The 19,687-nt window shown below is 48.8% G+C and overlaps 1 protein-coding gene and 1 long non-coding RNA gene across 6 annotated transcripts in view; both read left to right on the top strand.

The window, feature by feature from the left end:
* GRIA3 (glutamate ionotropic receptor AMPA type subunit 3) overlaps positions 1–19,687 on the top strand; it is a 152,750-nt gene that overhangs the window by 127,218 nt on the left and 5,845 nt on the right. For 4 of the 5 annotated variants that reach the window (XR_008749678.1, XM_055818052.1, XM_055818051.1 and 1 more), the window contains 2 exons: positions 4,560–4,807; positions 5,369–5,483. Coding sequence is in view for 4 of the 5 variants with exons in the window: in XM_055818052.1 (XP_055674027.1) it covers positions 4,560–4,807; positions 5,369–5,483 (363 nt within the window). In the remaining variant the exon portion in view is untranslated. The remainder of the gene's footprint in view (positions 1–4,559; positions 4,808–5,368; positions 5,484–19,687) is intronic. The other variant, XM_055818050.1, reaches the window with a different exon arrangement.
* LOC114013411 (uncharacterized) lies at positions 5,494–19,541 on the top strand. The gene is made up of 2 exons (XR_003556349.2): positions 5,494–16,727; positions 16,990–19,541. It is a non-coding gene; the product is annotated as an uncharacterized LOC114013411 (long non-coding RNA).

The raw sequence follows: 19,687 nt of genomic DNA, 5'->3' as shown, positions 1-19,687 counted from the left end.
AGTGAAACCAAAGCATCTGTCCCGCTCAGCTGGAGCCAGGTTTGTGGGTGCTGGGGTTTTTGTTGTTGTGCAATCAGTTGAAGAAATCACTGCAACTGAGAGGTTAGAGCTGCCTCCTTCCCACTGCCTCTAACGCACCCCAGCCCCATCCAGCTGCACTTTTCGATGTTGTGGCATACTGTGGGCTTGTTTGATTTTTCATTTCGGTACTGGAGCCAACAACACATCAAAATGAAGAGAATTATAATGAAAGACGGTGTTAAAACTGGGGACTGATTGAATTGGCACCTTCTTCTGAAACGAGCACGTTGCTACCCAGAAGCAACGTGTATTTAGGTACTGGTGAGTAACGGGCTAAGGGAAGCGGCTCCCCAGCATGAGAGCTGCTCTGCGGACACGGAAGGGAGTTGCCTGCAGCCCCATGCTGAGGTGTGTGTGGCTCCTACTTCTGCATCAACATCTCTAAATTAAAAAAAAAGCCAACACTATTGGCAAAGCAAAGGCCGGCTCTATTTATATCTGCAGTAAGGCTGTGGTAATGAAAAGATGCTTTAATGTGTCCCAAGGCCTAGATGAAACACTGAAAATGTTGCTTTTAAGAAAAAAATGATAATAATATCCCCTTGAAATCCCATGGAAATGTGCGTGACGGTCTTCTTGAGAGCAATATCAAAGAAGTGAAACAGGAGTCGCAGAGCATGGGGAGTTACTGCAGTTATGAGCTTTGAATTGGTCTAAGTCTTTGCTTTTAAGCTTTTTCCCTAAATATCTCTTTAAAAGTAACACTTTAATGAGAGGGAGAATGTTTTACTGCCCCTGAACTCCAGCGGTAGTGCCGATCTGTCACACCTTACCTTATTTTGGAGTGTAAATCCTTTCCCTATGGTTGCTCCTGCTGTCTGGCCCCCCTCGCAGGTGTCAGACTCCTGGGGGGGCACATGGGGGCTGGAAGGGGCGGCATGAATGTCTGCAGAGGAGGACAGATGGGTGAAAATGTTCTTTCAGCACAGGATTTGCAGCTTTATAGTTAGAAAGGAAAGGAATGTTCCTTTTCCGAAAGTCTTCAGGGGGTTCTGGGGTTTGCTTTGTGGCAATTGGAAAATAGGAAAAAGGGAAATATTTACTCAAAATACCATCTTTCATCACACTGACTCTTTGACCAGCTTTAGTCAGTGGGTTGTTTCATGTGGTTGAGCAGGTGTGAAATGTGCCCCCTGGGGCACAAAATGCCCTTGAGCACTTCTGAGGGGGTCTGCAGGTTTTGCAGCTCCTCTGGTGGCACTGTCCCTTTCTCTAAGAAGCCTCATCATAAATCATCATTTTGGCCTCATTGCAAATTTAGGGGAACGGCTGCAAAGAGTGGCACGAACTGAGCAGGACACAGTGGCCAGAGCCCATCGCCTCGCTGGTCCCCGCTGCCGGGACATCGGCGGGACCTCCCCAAGCCCCCCCAGCCCCCCCAGCCAGGCTCTGGCTGCTCCCAAGCCAACGTGTGCCCGAGGCATTTTACCCCAGCCTTTCCCTGTCAATACCTGCTGTGTCCATTTCTAGCTTGCTTTTTTGTCTGCTTCTGCTAGATCAGACTGCTATGCTCATTTAGCTAATTTGACGATAGTAACAAGGTATTGCAAAAATCCCGCTTGGCAGAAGAAGAGGGAGGCAGCGATCATAGAGAACTGCACTGATACTTATTAACTGCGTCATCCAAAAGAGTTAAATGAAGGGAGCAAACGATAAGGCTTAGGCTATTTGTTCAAGTTGAAGAGAGATCTGGTTTTGAGTCATGGAATTTGGTTTTTTGAAGCATGAATGATGGCATTCACCCTTTGCCCTTGGAGCAGGGAACATGCTTTGTTTGGACCATTTGCAGCCCTGAGCGTGCTGCTGGCACTCATCAGATAACTGTTATTATTAACAATGCACAGATGTATTGGCAATTGCTTTTAGGTAATCAGGCCAGCTGGAAAGAGTATGAAAGAACTTATTAAAGACAGATATTCTGATGTGAGTTAGAAGATGAAAAGGAAAAGAAAGTCTGGTTTATCTATGTAATTAAAGGCACACTCTGCAGAGGAAAACAAACAAAAGCATACGTAGTGCATGCACTATTTTTGAAAGCTAACCGCTTTAGTTTGCTGAGAGGTAGAAAGAGAAAGAATAAAGCTGCATTTTTACCTTCCTTTTGTCCCGTAGATGCCCATTTGCAAATATAAATGGGCAGGTGCTTTTGTATTATTTATGTTAAAAGAAGATGAAGGTTGTAAGGACAAGCAGCTTGAATCTAGGGCACGCCAGAATTGCCATTGCGCAGGCAGCCTCTGGGTTGGCCAGCCAGGCTGTTCCTGTCACCGTTCTGCACGAGGAAACCGCACAAGAGCAGGCAGGTCAGCCGTGGGCAGCGCCGTGCCTTGGGCTGTGCCATGTGCTGCCCACGCTGCCTGCTCTGCTTCTCGTGCAGGTGGGCACAGCTGCCAGGCGGGCTCTGCTGCCCACAGGGCACGGACATGGTGGCAGCCGCTGACAGCCACCATCTCCTAGCACCTCTGGTAGCCCTGGGGTCCCCATGGCCCCTCCGGCAGGTGCCCTGGGCAGCTCCAGCAGGGAGGGATGCGTGAAACACCCATGTGCAGCAAGGGGGCTGTTGGCAAAGCCGGAGACACAGGTCGGTGCGCTCTGAGAGGGTGCCTCGGGTAATGGCTGACAAAGCAGCGTGTTGTAACTGCTGAGATGTCTCTTCTCAGCTGGGGCTGGGTACTGCCCCTCTCCAAGCACGCACACCCCCCAGCCTGAGGCTGGCAGGGGCAGCAGCGGTGCCGGTGCAGGGCAGCAGGTGCACGCTCCCCCCAGGAGCTGGGCTGCCGCGCATCCCCATCCCAGGTTATTCGGTGTTTGCTGTTGCAGGGGGCAACCAGGCAAACCCCCCAGATTCCTTCTGCTTACCTGTGTAAGGACCATTTCAGGCGCTATTTATATCCCCTTCCTCCCACCGCTGCTTCGCTCCCAACGCTGGACAGACGGAGCCGTACAGCCCATGTTTAGCCAAAACCAGCTCCCTGCTGAAATCCCTCTGGCTTGTTTTTCACACCCACCACCCAGCCAGCTCCTCACGAAGCCTGTATTGTCTCTCTGATTTCCTGTTGTTAGCTGGCTTGCATTTTCAGTTGTTTTTTAAGCTCATCAGGAAGGATAATTAAAATAAAATCTTGCCCTCCATGCTCCTCTCCAGCCGTTGTAGCGCACGAGCTGAGCATGGTAATCTGAAGAGCAGTGAAGGCAGGACTTACTCCTTGTGAAATGTTTGGCGGCTGGTTGTTAAGCTTTTCATTATTCAAAACAGATTATATTGTCCTGAATGAGGAGGAAACATGTCTCCATCATCGAGCTGATGGACATTAACGGTCCTCTGCCGCAAGTTTGTTAAATTTGGACTAGATTTAGCTACTGCCTGCCTCATTCCCGTTCTGCAAGGAAGGCTGCAGACGGGGAACTGGCAAGGAGTAGGAGGCATAAATTCGAGATACCCACAGCTTGGACCAAAAGCCTTATATAAATCTTTTGGATTTCCATACTTTAGAGAAATACCACTGGCATTACTGCCTTCTGTCAGCCAAGCAGGAAAGTTTAACCGGTAGTCCAGGGTACCAATGCTTAAGAGTCTGGAGGTGGCTTTAAGATCTGAGGGTGGTTTAAATGTTCCTGGTGAGGAAGAGGGAGAAGGGGAAGTAACACATTTCTCAACATTTCCAGGTTTGCACCTGTACGCAGAGCTAGAGGCTGTTAGGATTGGCTCAGTCTCAAAGCGAGGAAAATGGGAAAAGATCTATAAATACATGAGACACAAGCAGTTCACCAGCAATTCTTTCAGCTTATTGCTAATATTTTTGTTTGCTATCTTTTAGGAAAATGTAAAAGTGAATTTTGGAAGTTTAACTATTGACGCGTAAAGGATTTTGTAATTGCTATTTATACCTCTTATATGAGCGTCACTAGCAGAAGCCACTAGAGCTGTCCTGATCTGCTGTACCATAGACCTGCCATCGCCGCTGTGACGAGTGGACTCCTGCCTGGCTGGGAACTTGTAATAAGCAAATGTCGGTGTTTCCCAGCTGTGAGTTAGCACAAAAAAAGATGCTGAGGATCTGTGCAAGGAGGAAAGCCTTCTTGTGCATCTGTTGGCCATGATGGATGAGCGGGGATGTACCACCCCCCCCGTGGCTCAGAAGCGGAGCAGCGTGCAGGCAGATAAGCCCGTGGCAGCACAGGAGCCGAGGCGCTGGGACAGGCTCGTGCCGTTTCTCATCCTGACGGCCGGGCTGCCAATTACATGGCAATTAGCAGAATAAATGCCTGAGATATGTTTCCCCCTCCCCAACCATTTTATGGTTTGGTCATTGTCCAGGGGCAATGTGTCTCTCTCAGAGCTACTTTGACTTTTTTATTTGTTAGCTTTAATCAGTTGCAGGGTGTTAATTATACCTCTAAGCCGACCAAGCCCAAGGAGCTGGGTCTAGTGCCCTTGCCAGCACGACTCTTCATTTCCCTCCTTTCGTCTCTCCCAGAGGTCAAAAATAGCCGTCTACGAGAAAATGTGGTCGTACATGAAGTCGGCCGAGCCCTCGGTGTTCACCAAAACGACGGCGGACGGGGTGGCGAGGGTGCGGAAGTCCAAGGGGAAGTTTGCCTTCCTGCTGGAGTCGACGATGAACGAGTACATCGAGCAGCGCAAGCCCTGCGACACCATGAAAGTTGGCGGCAACCTGGATTCCAAGGGCTATGGTGTAGCAACCCCCAAAGGCTCAGCATTAAGGTGGGTGGAATAATATAACAATATCCATGTTGTTATAGTATTCCACCTACCCTGATGTATTGTGTTGTCATTTTCTTTCTTGTGGATTTTGAGGTAACTTTAAAGTTTAAAATCTTCAATATTCCATGGAGTTAAATAAGACGGTAAATTATGGTTTCATTTATTTAATGCATCCATTTTTTTTAGTGTTCTCTTCGTGTTGTCCTTTCTGATTGTTTGTTGCTGTTTTAATTTTACAGTTCAATGGCTTTTTCAATTTAAATGGTAAAAGCCGAGTTAACCTGCCATATGTGACGAATGTTAACTGCATGATGTGGTGTTCTTGTTACTTTTTTTCTCAAAGACGATTTCCCCATCCCGCACACTTCAGTTTTGAGCAAATGTTATCCTCCATGCCACCTTCCAATATTTAACCCTGTATTTGCTGTACAGACATTTTGATAGCTCCACGTTCTGTGAAATTTTAGCCAATTTGTCCTCTTGTGCTCCTTTTTTTATACGTTACGATTTCCTAAGCATTTGTGCATTTTTTTCTTACAAGTTATGTTTTATCGTTTCAAGAAATGCTGTTAACCTGGCAGTATTAAAACTGAATGAGCAAGGCCTCTTGGACAAATTGAAAAACAAATGGTGGTACGACAAAGGAGAGTGCGGCAGCGGGGGAGGTGACTCCAAGGTCAGCCTCAATGTCACCACAATCGGGTACCTTAGCAAAGAGTAATCGGCAAGGCTGTTATTTTACTTCTCAAGAAAAAAACCAAAAGCAAACAAAAAAACCCAAAAGGAACGCAGATTAAAACCATTTGAATAATTGTGGTGGGGGAAAAAAAAAAGCCATTTGCTTGCCCAGTAGCTCTTTCAAAGAAACGGTCTTATTTAACATCGTCAGCAGGCTTGGTCGAGCTGGGAAACCTGATTTAACTAACAGATAGAAAGTCCAGCGTTGGTGGGACCGATGAAGAGCAAATGGGTGCTTGTAACTGCACGAGAACCCAGCGATCCCAGCTGGCCACCGTACTGAGCCCTGAGGACGGGGCTTGTCCTTCGCCACGATCTGACTGCGATGCAGAGTGGGGGTTTTGGTGAGGTTTTCTTGGCCAGGATCAGCTGTGCCAGCGCAGACCTGGAGGTGGGAGGGCTCCCTTCTCCTTTGCTCTTACAGGGAGGAGCCAGGCAAACCAGTACCAGCACGGGCTGCATTGCTGGCCCAAACTGGTGCCACCAGAGCCCTGGGAAGAAGCCTGGTCTCTGGGGAAGAGCTGCTTGGGTGGATCTGTAGCTCAGGGAAGGAAAGGGTGGCTGCTCATCTGATTGAAGCGTGGAGGCAAGAGTTAAGCAGCAGTCACAGCAAAGACATGTTGCACAGAGATGGCAGTCGCCCATCAATGGTAAAATAATAACAATAACGGTAACGTGTAAGGAGCTAGAGCTTGCAGTAGGCAAAGCTGAAATGAGATACGTTGCTTGCAACGGGGAAGTATATTGATGCGCTAAACTAGAAATGAATCTTAAGAAAAGAGATTCTGGTAGTTTTGCCTAGCATATTCAAACGTCACCTTTTGCATGCCGCTGACAAGTCTTCTGCACGCAGCTGCGCAGGAGCACTGTGTCTGCGTTCGCTGGGCTTTTGAGCCTGATGTGGATTGAAATCCTGGCTGTGGAAAAGCCTTCTGCGGAGCTGAGGCTTCCCCCAGTCTTTCAGGCAGCCTGTAGCTGCAAGACTCTCCAAGTTGCTTTAATGAGCTTGTGTATTGCAAAGGTTAGTGTGCTTTCATATTGCCAGCCTTACCCTGTAAAACTGGCAATTTCTGCAGTCATCAACCTGGTGAGGAGAAGCTGTAGCTAGAGTAGGCTGGGTACGCTTGGTCACCTTGGGTACAGGAATTACCAAGAAAATTAATTTAAAATACATTGTTATACTGAAAACTACTGAGATTCATTTTCCTAGTGACACTCTCCTACAGCTAGTAAAACCAGTTCCTTAGAGAACAGTAACTCCTAATCTCTCTTATAAAAATGCTGCAGCTTTGGTCCAAAATCAATAGCAACAGTATTTTCAGTAAACTGCGGTTTCGGACAATTACTGCAAATTACTGCTGCGTTCTATTAGTGAGTTGCTTACAGTTGGCTACGTAGGAAATGGCTCATCTACTCCTCTCTGACGTTAGCAAAAGCCACTGCGTAATAGTAAAGGGAGGAGAACTCTGGAATTCAGGTCTGTTCAATAACTGGAGGTCTGCAGTGCTCAGCAGCTGCCTGGATAGATGAGCACAAGCTTTTTTATGCTTTTCAGCTCTGCTGCTCATCCCTCACACAACATATTTATATAATCTTATACTTGCCAGTATATTAAATGTTTAATATTCTCCTGGGACCCAGCAACTCGTTGTCTGCTGCTGCCTCCATGAAAGAAAACTCTTTGTACAAACCAGCTTCAATGAACTTCATTGCTTCGAGTTCATTGAATTAAACCCAGCCAACTAATGCTTACAGCCCTAAGGAAACTAGAAAAGCTTTTTTAAATGGTCGTAATTAGGGCAGGGCATCCTTCTATTTTTGCTTGTGCTGAAGGAACTTTTACAAAGAGCGATACCCTATGTTAGCAAGCCCTTGGCCCTGGTCCCTGGGCGTTACGGTGGGCTGTGGGACCGTGGGTAGGTGTCCAGTGAAGAGGAAAGGGTACAGACACGGTGGCGTCTGTTTTGCTAGTTTAACATGTCCATCACAAGGCGCTGCCTTGCTGCAGTTTGTCACAAGGTGCTGTGATGAAGGGCGACTTGTCTGAGCTGCAGGCGCTGGCTCTCGGGGGCACGGCTCAGCCGGCGGAACTCCCCAGGGAGGAGGACACGGGTGAGAAAGACCTCCCGTGGCACCGCAGGCTAGGGGAGGCAGGGAAGGGCTTAGCTGTTGTTTTAGAGACGTTGTAAATCCAAGGGCTTTTGTTGTTCCCAAGTGGCTTTTCTTTGGAGGTGGCGTTTTGTAGGCACTGAGTGCTTCAGGCTGCGATGCTGTGGCACTGCAGCCGATGGGCAGATGCCTTCCCGGCAGTGCACACCCCAGTCAGCCACTGCTGCCGAGCTCAGGCTGTGCCCAAGCCCCCCAGGAACCCCTCGGGAGCCCCTGGGGAAGGCGAGCACCCATGCTGCCTGCTGGGCACTGCGGCCCCGACACTCTCGCTGGCCTCTCTCTCCTCTTCTCCATCCTCCCACCTGAGTTGCTCTCGCCATCTCATCCCACCTCGCCAGCTGATTGTTTATATGAACACGGCTTCATTTACAGAGCGTTTCATGGGAGTCACTTCAAAACTTCTGTTTTTCCCTTGAAGGAGGTGGTAGCTGCAGGGGGCATCAGAGAGGACGGGGGGTGAAGGTGCCTCCGCTGGAGAGATGCAGACCTGGCACCCCCCCCAGGGTGGCACGGGGACCATTACTCACTCGGAGCAGCTGTCTTTACCGGCTGAGCTGACAGACCACCTCTCTTAGCTTCGCCAGTAGAGACCCAGGCTTGGGAAACTGCTGCTCCGAGTTTGTGATCAGCCTCTTCCCACCTGCTGCCAGAGAGCTGTGCGTAGCCGTGAGGCATTGCGGGCGGAGGGTGCCGGCTCCTTCGGCTGAATTCTGCTGTGCAGTCTGGTATTCTAGCTTGTACTGAAAGCCAGAGGTAAGTGTACAGCCTGTTCAACTGTGCCAGGGCACATCGTCGTACCACAGAGAACCCCGTCGCCAGAAAATGCCCTCCCATGCTCCTCCTCCCTGCGGTGCAGTATGCGGTTTGCCTCTGCCTGGGGATGAAGGATTCTGAGTTGTGAGCTCACCTCGTGTTATTGTATCCTCATCGCCACTGGAAAGTTGAACAGTGACTTCAAATTCACAAGGATTCTGAGTCTGACAGCAGGAAAAAGAAAAGGTATTCAATGGACTTTCTGCCAGTTCCTTAATCACAGTTACACAGACTGTAAGGTTAGTCCTGTGAGCATCTCGTGGTCTTGGGCTCCACTCGTAATTTAAGACTAAAAAGATTGTGCTGTTTTAATGAGATCGTTTTAAAGGCCTCAGCTGACATATGTCTCATTTCCAGTGCTCCCAGTATATGCCGGCGCTGGTGTGGAGCAGAGGGTGCCAGGCTGCCCTGCAGTGTCTTGGCCATCGGTACCGCCCTGGCGAAGCGCGTTACCCCATTTCGGTAGGGTTTTTATTTAAGAAGTCCGAAGGGGAACATGCTGCATCCATATGTAGTTTGCCTGTGATGCATGTCAATATGTTCAGGCTGACTTGGCTGACAGGTGCAGACATTCGGGTACGTGCATCAAAATTTGTTCACTTCACTCTCCTAAATGAGCGTGAATTTAGTTTCGTCTGTTGGATTCATGGCAAAATTATACTGTCTTCAAATTCTCTTATGCATGTGAGCTGAGTTCTCAATCGTGAGAGAATGGAAAATAGCAGTTATAAAAAAACATATTCCAGGAAATATGTTACAGTGTATTACGAGTTTGGAAACTAATTATTTTGTTTATTATACAATCCTGTCATCTCAGAGCTGAGTGATGGCTGAATAGGAATTTAACAAGAAGTAGACAAAAGGGGATGCAGGCAGCGGTGGCAGGCTGAGTGACTTAAGTGAAACTAATTATTCAGTTGCATAGGAACAATTTTCTGCTAAGATAGATTTCTGTAGTTCTGCTGTTGATACATTTCTTGTATTCTTATACCTTCACGGTAACATCTAATGACAACCAACACTGAAGGAGAATGTTTGAATGCCGCATCTCGCCAACTTCACATGCCAAGATTCCTTGCTAATTATTTGACTTCATTGCTTTAACATATTCTTTTTTAGGGTGATATCTCTTTTGGAGTACATCTGTGAAATGACGTACGATGTAATACTACTTCATTTTTCAGTTGTTTCTTTTTAATCCCAGGATTGCTTTTCCAGCGTGCTGGCTGAGTTCTGCCCTCAGAGCCACGCTCCGTAAAGCATCACGTTCCTCAGCCCTTCCAAGCTGTGAGCGTGGCCATTAGCAGATGGGATTTGTTCCCCCATTCCTCTGTGCTATTTTGCTTTGATACATTTTCAGCACAGCCATTAGCATTTGCGGCATAATTTTTTTTAAGTGGCATATTTTTAGAAGAAATCTGTTACGCATTATTTTAGAGGGTACCTGACATCTAAAGAGCACCATTGCCAAACATGTTGTGCTTTAAAGAGAACATTTGGGGAAATGGCTATCTTAAAAAGATGCTGTACGATTTATTTGAGCAATTTGTTTGAAATTATGTTCATCAGTATGAATTTACTTGCCACCCATTCTATAGGCCTGGGTTATGATCTGGAAAAAGATAAAATGGCTGGTCAGAGCCAGTGATAGTAACTCAGAGCTAATTCATGCTCAGATCTGGGAAAGTAATATGAAATTATCGTATTGTGCAAATTACTGACAAAGCAAAATAATACTTTAAGAGGAAGACATCAGAATATTTGTTTAATTGGCAGCTATTACTTTATAGCATATTAGGAAATAACACGGTGTATGTTTTGTGCCAATAATGAAGTCTTAATGCTCTAGGAGTTCATCGGAGCATCTCGCTTAGAGCATTGCCAAGAAGGGCAGAGAGCCTGCTCTGCTTTGCAGAAATGTCTGTGCTGTTGTGCAGATCGTTCGAGGGCACTTTCCTGGGAACATAACCAGGAGACGCAGAACAGGAATTTGGGGTGAGCCGGTTGCCCAGGCTGGGAAGGAGCTGGTGGAGTCAGGGCTGGCATCTCAGAACTGGGAACCGGTTTGTTTTGCCTGTGTCACCTTTAGCATCGTGAGGAGTAGCTGTGCTGCCTTGAGGGAGCTGGACCTGAGGGTAGAAGGAGACGTGCTCGTGCTGGGGGCTGAGCCGGGCCCTGCAGGGTGACCGGGTCCTGCCTTTATGGCTGCAAGAAACCTTCGAGAAAGCCTGGTGACTCATGCGCTCATCCTGGTAATACCTGTGGTGCTTAACGGTTCATTTCCATAAATTGCTTGCATGAGTCATTTATCCTGCATTGTAAGCATCCATATGGGAAAAGCCGAAGCAGAGCTCCTTGGGACTGGAAGAGGAAAAAGGAAAGCCGGAGGCTGGAAGTGGGGCTGCCAACAGCAGGAGCAGGGCCCTTCCTTTGAGCATCTCCCTGGGGGCCGGGGCTTGGCTTGTTTCCTCTTTAATGGTAACTGCTGTCACTTAACATACAGGGGGAAAAGTAAATGCCTTTCTTCTTCTTCTTCAAAGTAATTCTGATGTTTCAGCCTTGAGCTCGTGGACGCAGGCACTGGTGCTGCCCTGGTGGATTTTTCTGGGCTCGCCGGCACTGTAATCGTGGGTCGGACACCTCTAGATTTACACATGCGACGTAGCTGCTTGTGGAATGGCTTGTGTAGCCTTTGGACTAAGCAGCGCCTGCCTGCAGCCTGCTGAGGAGCCTGAGCACAGGAGTCGCAGAAGAAGCTGCCCCAAGAGGAAAATATATCATAGAAGACGGGGGGAGAAATGGCTGTGGCTAGAGGCGAGAGAAAGAGAAGGTGAGGGGATGGCCTGCACGCAAGGTAAGTTGAGTCTCTTGCTCATATCCACCCAGGTTAGAGAGGATCCAGGCAATGGCAGGAAAGATCCACGCTGCTGTTGCAGGTGGGGTAGGTTTGAGCATGACAGCAAGCATCTACCCTCCCCTAACCTGCCTCCCTGCGGGGGCAGCTCTTCCTCCCACCCCCTCGCCACGTCCGTCTGTCAAGGCTCGGGCATCGCTGTGAATGAACTACAGTGCCTTGTTACAGCTTGCATTGCCTAATCCAATAGGCATGTATTATTGCATTAGCACTTGGCACTTCTATTAAATTATGATCCTGTTAGTACAGAGTTTAATTTGAGCTACATTTATGAAACATATAAATATACTTTCCTAGAGACAGTTGCTGCTGCCAAACACAGGCTGCAAGCTCCCTGCAAAGAGTGGAGGAACTTGCGGTCCCAGCTGGTAGCACATCTGGCTCTGTGCAGGTGTACCCAGCCTGTCTGTAGGTGTTACAATGGCATCATGCATCTGTGGCCGTCTTCCACGTTGCAGCAAATACAGCATCGGTTAAAACACCTGAATTTCAAATGGCATACCTAGTTGCTGCAAGGAAAAACCCCGTGGCTTCCACAAGGATGCAATGGTTGTGCCAGCCTGCCTCTAAAAAAACAGGCAAGAAATCTTGAACTGACCAAAGAACACTATTTATGGAAAAACACAGTAACGAAGACTAGAACAAAGTTCTGTTACTGAGAACTGTTGCAGCTATGAAATACTCAGCAGTAACTAAAACAACCCCCACCCCCTGATGATCATTTGCATTGCATTTCAAATGGCCGTTGCCAAACCCCCCTTGAGCAGCCTTTGCAAAGCCTCCCGTTTGCCATCCGAGCAGAGCTGAGAGCCGGTGTGCCAGCGCTCTGAACCGAACGAAGCCACGCTCGTAGGCTGGCGCACCGCATCGGCACGGCAGGAGAAGCCACCGCCCGTCTCCATCTCCCACAGCCGCCGGCTCTGTCACTGCCAGTGTCCCAGCAGAAGGAAATTTGGAAAATTACTCGGTGTGCTATTTCATAGCTAAGATTTCTTGTCATCCCGTGATGCCCTTCGGTACCGAAAGGCACAACAGAGGCAGAAGGTGCCGTGACCTGCTGCGAAGGAGGGTCCCACCCCAGCTGCGGGTGACAGCCACGGCCGAGCCCACAACCCACACAGGCAGCTGGGGGGCTGCAGTCCCGGGGTGCTGCTGGCCAGCCCCCACCCCACCCACCCCCCGGCCCCTGGAGCACAGGGAACCCCTCTGGCTCTGCTGTGGAGGAGGAACAACATCCTCCTGCCAGGGGATTTATCGCCATGCTCGACGCCTCCAAGCTCTATCCCTGCCATCAGCCTGCTGTGTATTAGGTGGCTGGGGGATATATGGGGCTTGAGTTGCCAGGTTTTAATCTTCTGATTTTGAAAGCTCATCTTTTCAAACTAGGTGGCTTCAACTTTTTTCCTCTGCCCACCCTTAAAACATTTCAGTGCCTCAAATGTTAAATCTTGTAGATGCACAACTGCTGGTAACACAGGGCCGGGGAAGAATGGTGCGGGTCTGAAAAGGTAGCAAAGAGCAACCAAGTGTTCATTTCTTAAAGAAATGCCTGTGCTTTTTCCATGAATATGAAATGTTCAGTGTGAGGTACAGAAGATCGCATTTTGAGACAGAAGGTAACAAATGGGAACAGTGAGTAACCATTTGTTTTCATGCCTGTATTTCCAGGACTCTGTGCACTTGAAGTACCAGGTAACTGTAGTCCTTAAACAAACACAGTGGGTTTTAGTAATAAGCCCATTTCTATCTGAAATCTTCCCCATCCCTCACACGTGGGTGCATAGCAAAACGTGAAGTTGTGGCACAGAGAGATCGCTGAAGTGGTAAATCATGACAGGCAGATAGATCTGCTCTCGGAAAGAGCAGAACATTTGGACAATGCATTCACCCAAAGGTTTTGTATCTAGTCAGAAGTTATTTCGGTAACAAGATCTGACAAAAAGTCCATTCAATAGTTGCAGATCAGGCTGGGATTTATGGAGCTTGGGGGAATAAAGTGCCTGATTTGATTTAGATGGGTCTTTAACCTTAAGCAATGCCCTCTAGAGAATAATGCTGGATTTGGTATTTCTTCCTGGATTGTTTCTATCTTTATATTTTAAAGATACCAAGATGGTTGTTAGTGAGATTTTTATGGTAACCTGTCAAATTAAGCGGAGTGCTTGGGCTTGATGGCTGCGTTTGTTGGTCCCCTGTGCTGCCGCATGGGCCAGCTCGGGGACACAGAGGTGGGTCACTTGCAGTGAGCAGGACCAGAGGACCCGTGAGCATCCGCTCCCTCCTGCCGGAGCTGGACTGGGAATGCTGGTGATCCAGCGTGGTGCGGGGCTTGGAGGGGTTTCTCCATGGTGCTGGGTGCGCGGGGGCTGAAATCTCAGTGCAAGGCAGTGGTACAGCCGTTTGGTGGTGGCATCCTCCCTGTGCCCTTCGGATATTTACCTCTCGGAGCGTGGCAAAGGTGATGCTTCCCACATGTCCACAACAAGCTTCCTGCTCTGCTTCCCCTGAAGTCGGTGGAGATTTGCCAGTGACACCGACAGGAACGATTAATTCAGTGTTTTCAGTAGCTCTACCCTAGAGGATTTTAGGAAGCACTTTGAATTAAGAAAACGCTTGTTTGCCTGTGCCTTAGTCCACTTGCCTTTCCTCTGACACTATGAGGTGGATTTTAGAAACTCAAGCACTTAACGTCTAAACTCTCTGATGTTACAACGTTGTTGGTTGGGGTGTGCTGACATCAGCAATCACAGGGATGCTCCAGCCAGCAAGGACAGCTTTGGCTGCAAGAAACAAGAGGAAAAGAATTCCTGCTGCAGAATTGAAAGCACTCTAAATATGTCAGATTCCTAAATTAAAGGGATTAGGTACAAAATAACGGGGATTAAAAATAAAATAAGTCAAAAACCACTTTAAAATGTACTATCGGAGACCTGGTACCACCATGGACTTTGGCCTCTGTCCTGTCGCTGGGATTCAGACGAAAGCGTGAAGAGCCCTTGGCAGGGATGCGGCGCTCGGTCCGACTGCGCGGCTCTGGCTTGGGGGGAGGACGTCATGCTGCATTAATCTTGCCATCTTCAGAGGGCTGGACTTGCCAGGAACCTCCTGTGGCTTTTTGTGTCTCTGATCCCACAAACCAGCGATAAACCTCGCCTAGCCAGATATTAGACCAGATTTACAGCTGTGCTGCGCCCGGGCGGTATGACACAGCCAGAGCCCAGGGGTGTCTTTGGTGTTGTAATTTTGCTTCCCCTGATGTTCCCAAACGGCCAGTGCCAGGGTACATGAAAACACAAACAGCTTTGCTGCAAATACCACATCCCTAGTGGTGTGTGCCAGCATTTCTACAGCGCTTCTCCAACTGGAGTTATTTGGCACCTGACGTCGTGTCATCGTACTGCTGGGGAAAATGCCAAAGGGCATGTCAGTGACCGTGCGGGATTCCATGTCACGGCAGATGCGTGTTAAGGACACGGGGCAGCGCGTCTCTGGCCTTCTAGCCAGACCTGTTAGCAAGGGACAAGGCTCCTTTTGGCCATGTTTGCCACGGGGCCAGCATCCATCTGCCTTGTGAGGAGGATCCCTGTTGCCACTGGCCTTACATTTCTTAGCTTTATCACTGCGTAAACCAATTGTCCCTGGGTGAGGTGACATACATCCCTCCCCACTGCGGCTGGGGACGCAGCCATCCTGCCTGTGTAGCCCTGCAGAAGCCACCAAGCCCTCCTGCACAGGGACCGCTCATAAGAGCAGTGGAGTTGTGGTGGTGGGAGGTTTTGCCCGGTGGTTGGCACCCTCCTGGGCTGGCCAGGCAGCTGGGCATCCCTCCCTGGGCTGAGGTGTTCATCAGCTCTTCCACAGCTTGTTCTCTGCTAGCCTGAGCTTCAGCCCCGGCCGTGAGCGGAGAAAGAATGTTTTCAAGGCCAGAGAGCTGCTCTCACTGCAGATGTTCTCCTGATTTTGCTTCAAGCACATGGGTGATTTCTTCACTCCAAAAAAAAGCTATATTTGGACTCTAGATTCCGCAAGCAACAAGCGCTGAGAAAATGCCCCACTCTATCCTGTACACCAAATATTCTGTGGACCGTCAGAAACTGGTTGATGATGGGTGGAGGAACACCTGCAGTTTGTAAACCCCACGTGGTGAAAGGTGCCAGGGCAGCCCCACCGCCTGGGAGATTCAGTGCAACCTGTGCACTGCCCACCCCGTCCTGCACAGCTCCAAGGAGGCCCTTTAGTTAGTGCTTCAGAGCCTGTACTTGTTAGAACTTTTCTTTGCAGCTCCCTTTTCTGAAAGATTGCATCTAAAAATTCTGAATTAATTCTGAGCAATGGTTCATCTGGTTTGAGGGAACAGTGTGCTGTCTGCCGTGTTCATTTGCTCTCCTTGGCAATGATCGTTTTGGGGTATAACATTTATATTATATCCATTAGAGCACAGAATGGGATGTGAATTATCCAAAGCTGTTCCAATCACCACTTAAATCTTTATTGATTGCAAGTAATAAACATAACTACGGTGTTGCTGAGACGTTATGCCACTCAAACACTGGTTACAGGCAGCTGACAAAAGTCTACAGATTGTTGGGTGAGATTTTTGAGTCCCAAAGTGACTTGCTCCTGAATCTCACCTGTAGTGGTCACCAGCTCTTCCCTGTATTGCCTGCTGTGACTTGTGAGGATCAGCCCAAAAACTACAAAGCCACTAGCATCAGTACATCCCATCGCTTGTTCCTGGGAAAAATGGCTCTTTCCAGGAAAATGGGTGTCCTTTTCTTAAATTAACAGCATTAACAGCACTTATGAAAGTGAACCTAAAAGGTCATTAATCAAATTAAAAACCTGTTATGATTTATAATTTGAGAGGGGCAGAAGTTATGCCTTCTCACATTCGGACTGGTAAAGAACTATTTCTTTGATGATTAGTTTAGTTTTGTTCTACTTCACACTTGTTCTGGCCAGAAAGAAATATAATGCCACCGGTTTTCTCAACGAGGATAAAAATTACTGCCACTAGCCCCAAACTGGTGCTGTGGTGAGGAGGTGGGGCGAGAAATCCCTCAGACAGGGTGAGGGTATCTCAAAGAGAAGTAAGAAGAGGGAGCAGATGGCTCCTGCATCATCGTGTTCCCTCTTCTCCATATTGACGGTATGGATGGAAGATAGTGATGAAATAGAAATGTAATGGATGCTCTACAAAGGGCATACGGCAGCACGCTTTTCTGAGGGTTGATCTCACATGTCGGCGTGGTGAGCATCTTCAGCTGGGAAGCAATGCTGCATTTTGTAGGAGATCAACCTTCCCGGCAGAGAAGCGCTGTGGCAGTCCCTGAATTTGGAGGGAGAGGTGGCCGGGATTTTTAAACTGAGCCCAAACCTTTGGGGACCTAGTTCAGGGATGACGTTTTGATGAGGGAATGCCTGTCGTTTTTCAAAGATCAGTTTGCTCTGTCAGCATCATCCTGTCTCCTGGGGCCACCAACAGCCAGGGGTGTGGCAGGACCTTTGGGGCTGGTGTCCTGTGCCAGGCGGGGCTGAAATGCAGCAGGGAGGAGACCCCAGGCCACCCAGTGAAGGCAAGAGGTTCCCTTTGAGATGGTGCCACCTTGCCGTTGAGAAAAGACTGGCATAGCTTAGCTTCTAGCAGTAACTGATGGCTGATGAGGGGAAGGTAATGCTGCTGGCACCCGAGAGGGGTCTTCTAACAGGGGAGCAGAGAAGCAAAACTGCTGAAACACCACTAAAACCCACCCCTGTCCCAGGCTTAAGGTCATGTTGGTAGCAGACTCATAATAATGCCATAGGTGGGCACCGATCTTAAAAGTCGTGCCTCTCTTAAATAAATCAGCCATAGCAAATGGCTTCGTTTGCCACTGGGGGCAATACTGTTGAGTGTGAGGCTCCTGGTACTGTCTCTCCAGACTCAAGTCTTCCAGCCATTCATAGACGCCAGCAAAAAAAAATCTCAGCAGGTTTGGTAAAGCTGCTTAACAGATCCAACCTTGCATGGGTAAGCCTGTATCGGCCCTACCTAGCACATCTGAATGAAAAGCACAAGCAAGTAAACAAAAAAAAATCCTTTCGTTATGGTGAGGAATTAAAACATGGCAGGTTTCTGCCCCAAGAATACCATCCGGTGGCATGCAGAACGCTGACATCCCGATGCTAATTGCTTCCACTTGTTTTCTTGGGTGTACTGAGTGCAACAGGAGAGCACGAGCTCTCAAACCTCTGAACATTTTACTTTGATAAAAGCAACCAAACTAGTAGAGAGCTGGTCTGGAAACCACACAGGAGGAGATGAAAAAGAAGCGGGTCATAAATTAAAGCAGAGGAAAAACAGCTGAAGCCACCCGGGAAAGGGCTGAGGACCTCATAGGATACCCCATACAGCCCAACAACAGCAACCTAATTAAAAAAGCATCTGGAAAGCACAAAACTGTTCCAGGAAAAAGATGAGCAAATGGAAGTCTTTTGAGGTAGAGACCCAGAAACTGAGCAAATGATCCTCTCAGCTGTTTTTGGAGCGGCGCAGCTGGCCAGGGAGACAGGCAGGCAGCTGGGACACATCCTTCCCCTAGGGCCCAGACCAGTCATTTAGTTCTCTCAATTCCTCTGCGTCTAAGCAATAAAAAAAAAAAAAATCCCCCTTCAAACAAACAGTGTCTGGGCAAGCTATGAAAAATCCCTTTCCTACATCCAGCAGCCCTCGCTCGCAGAAGAGCCCTGCGCTTCCCTCTGGAACAGCCAACAGAAAGCTTTGGAACTCAGTAGCCTTCGACCTGCGGCGTGGGACGGGCTGGGTTGCAAGCCTAGGTGTGCACGGAGGAGTCACATCCATCCCATGTGCAGCGCTGAGCACTCGGTGAGGAAAGTGCCACGGTCCGGAGTTGCCCTCCTGCACCTCCGTGGGGACCTCGGGCCAAGCCACGCAGCAGCAAGAATTCCTTCCTGGCATCTTCTGTTTAGGAACACCGTTACACTTTTCCCAACGTGTTTTTGGGTTCTTTACAAAAGTGTTGGGTTGTAGAGCAACGGAGGCAGTGGGTTGATCAGCACTGATAACATGCAGCTGTGGCCTCACCTCAGAGGCAGTGGGTTCTTTGACATGGACGATGTGCAGGTGTAGCTTGTTCCTGCTAAGTGGTTAAATAGCCCTGAGGAGGGGGGAGGGGTGGTTGGATGGAGGAGGAGCAGTGTGGTCTGACCTCTGGAGGAAGGAGAAACAGCATGGACAGTAGACTCTGACCAATGGTAAAAGCCTTGTTGCAGCATACTAGTTTATGTTGCAACCCCATGTTGGACTGTCTGATTGAACAGGGCTAGATAGCTCCTTGGAGACCAGCAACTGGAAAATACACCAGCAGCCAGGGTCAGTTTTCAATGTATTTACTTACCTGGGAGCTGAGGTGGCCGGCTGGCACCGGCTGGCACCGCATCCTTGGCATCAGCTGGTGTCGCATCCCTGCGGGTGAGATGCTGGAGCAGGGGCTGTGGGGGCATCGCACTGTCTCCCACCCTCCGGTTGCTCAAGCATGGGGGCGCAGCTCATGCATTAAGAGGTTTGGGGATGAATTTCCTGGAAGCAGACAAAATTGTTCCTTAGGAATTGCTCAAACAAGCTGTGCTTTGCGCTCCACAAATCGGTGCCTTTTCTAGCATGCCGAGAGGGCGTCTTTGCTCAGGAACATCCCAGCGCAGTAACGGAGCCAAGGGAGGCCGGGAGCTCGCTCCGGCAAACCTCCCGGTCATCTGCGCTGGGGGGACAGGACAGGTGAAGGCATCAGCTACTGCTTCATGGCAGACCGTCATCCCCTGTCCCCCCTGACGCAAGCGGCCAGGCAGGGGGCTCAGCCCCGGAGCACCCCTGAAGGCTGGCACAGGCACATGGAGCAAATCACCGCTGCCCGGGCCGAGCCATTGCTGTGCCTCACCTGACAAACAGGGCAGTGACAAATGATAGCGAAAACCCCAGTTTAGGCAAATTCCCATCTGTTTAGTTAAGATAATTTTAGTTTACTTTTTTTTTTTGGCAGTTGTGTGTGCACAATTAACTGCAATCTTGGCTTTAAAAAAAAAAATAAAGCACCCTAATTAGCATATTAAGCCTCCTCATTTCCCAATACTGTATAATGTTGTGAAAGCTAATCTATAATGTATTGGATGTTATGCAAATTTTCTGTACTCCATATGGGGTTTATAAAGGTATGCAAATTAAAAATAGTGTTTGGAATAGGACTGGGGGG

This window comes from Falco peregrinus, chromosome 13 (assembly GCF_023634155.1).
Source record: "Falco peregrinus isolate bFalPer1 chromosome 13, bFalPer1.pri, whole genome shotgun sequence".
NCBI classification, from domain to species: Eukaryota; Metazoa; Chordata; class Aves; order Falconiformes; family Falconidae; genus Falco; species Falco peregrinus.
This window is presented reverse-complemented; position numbering and strand designations above follow the sequence as displayed.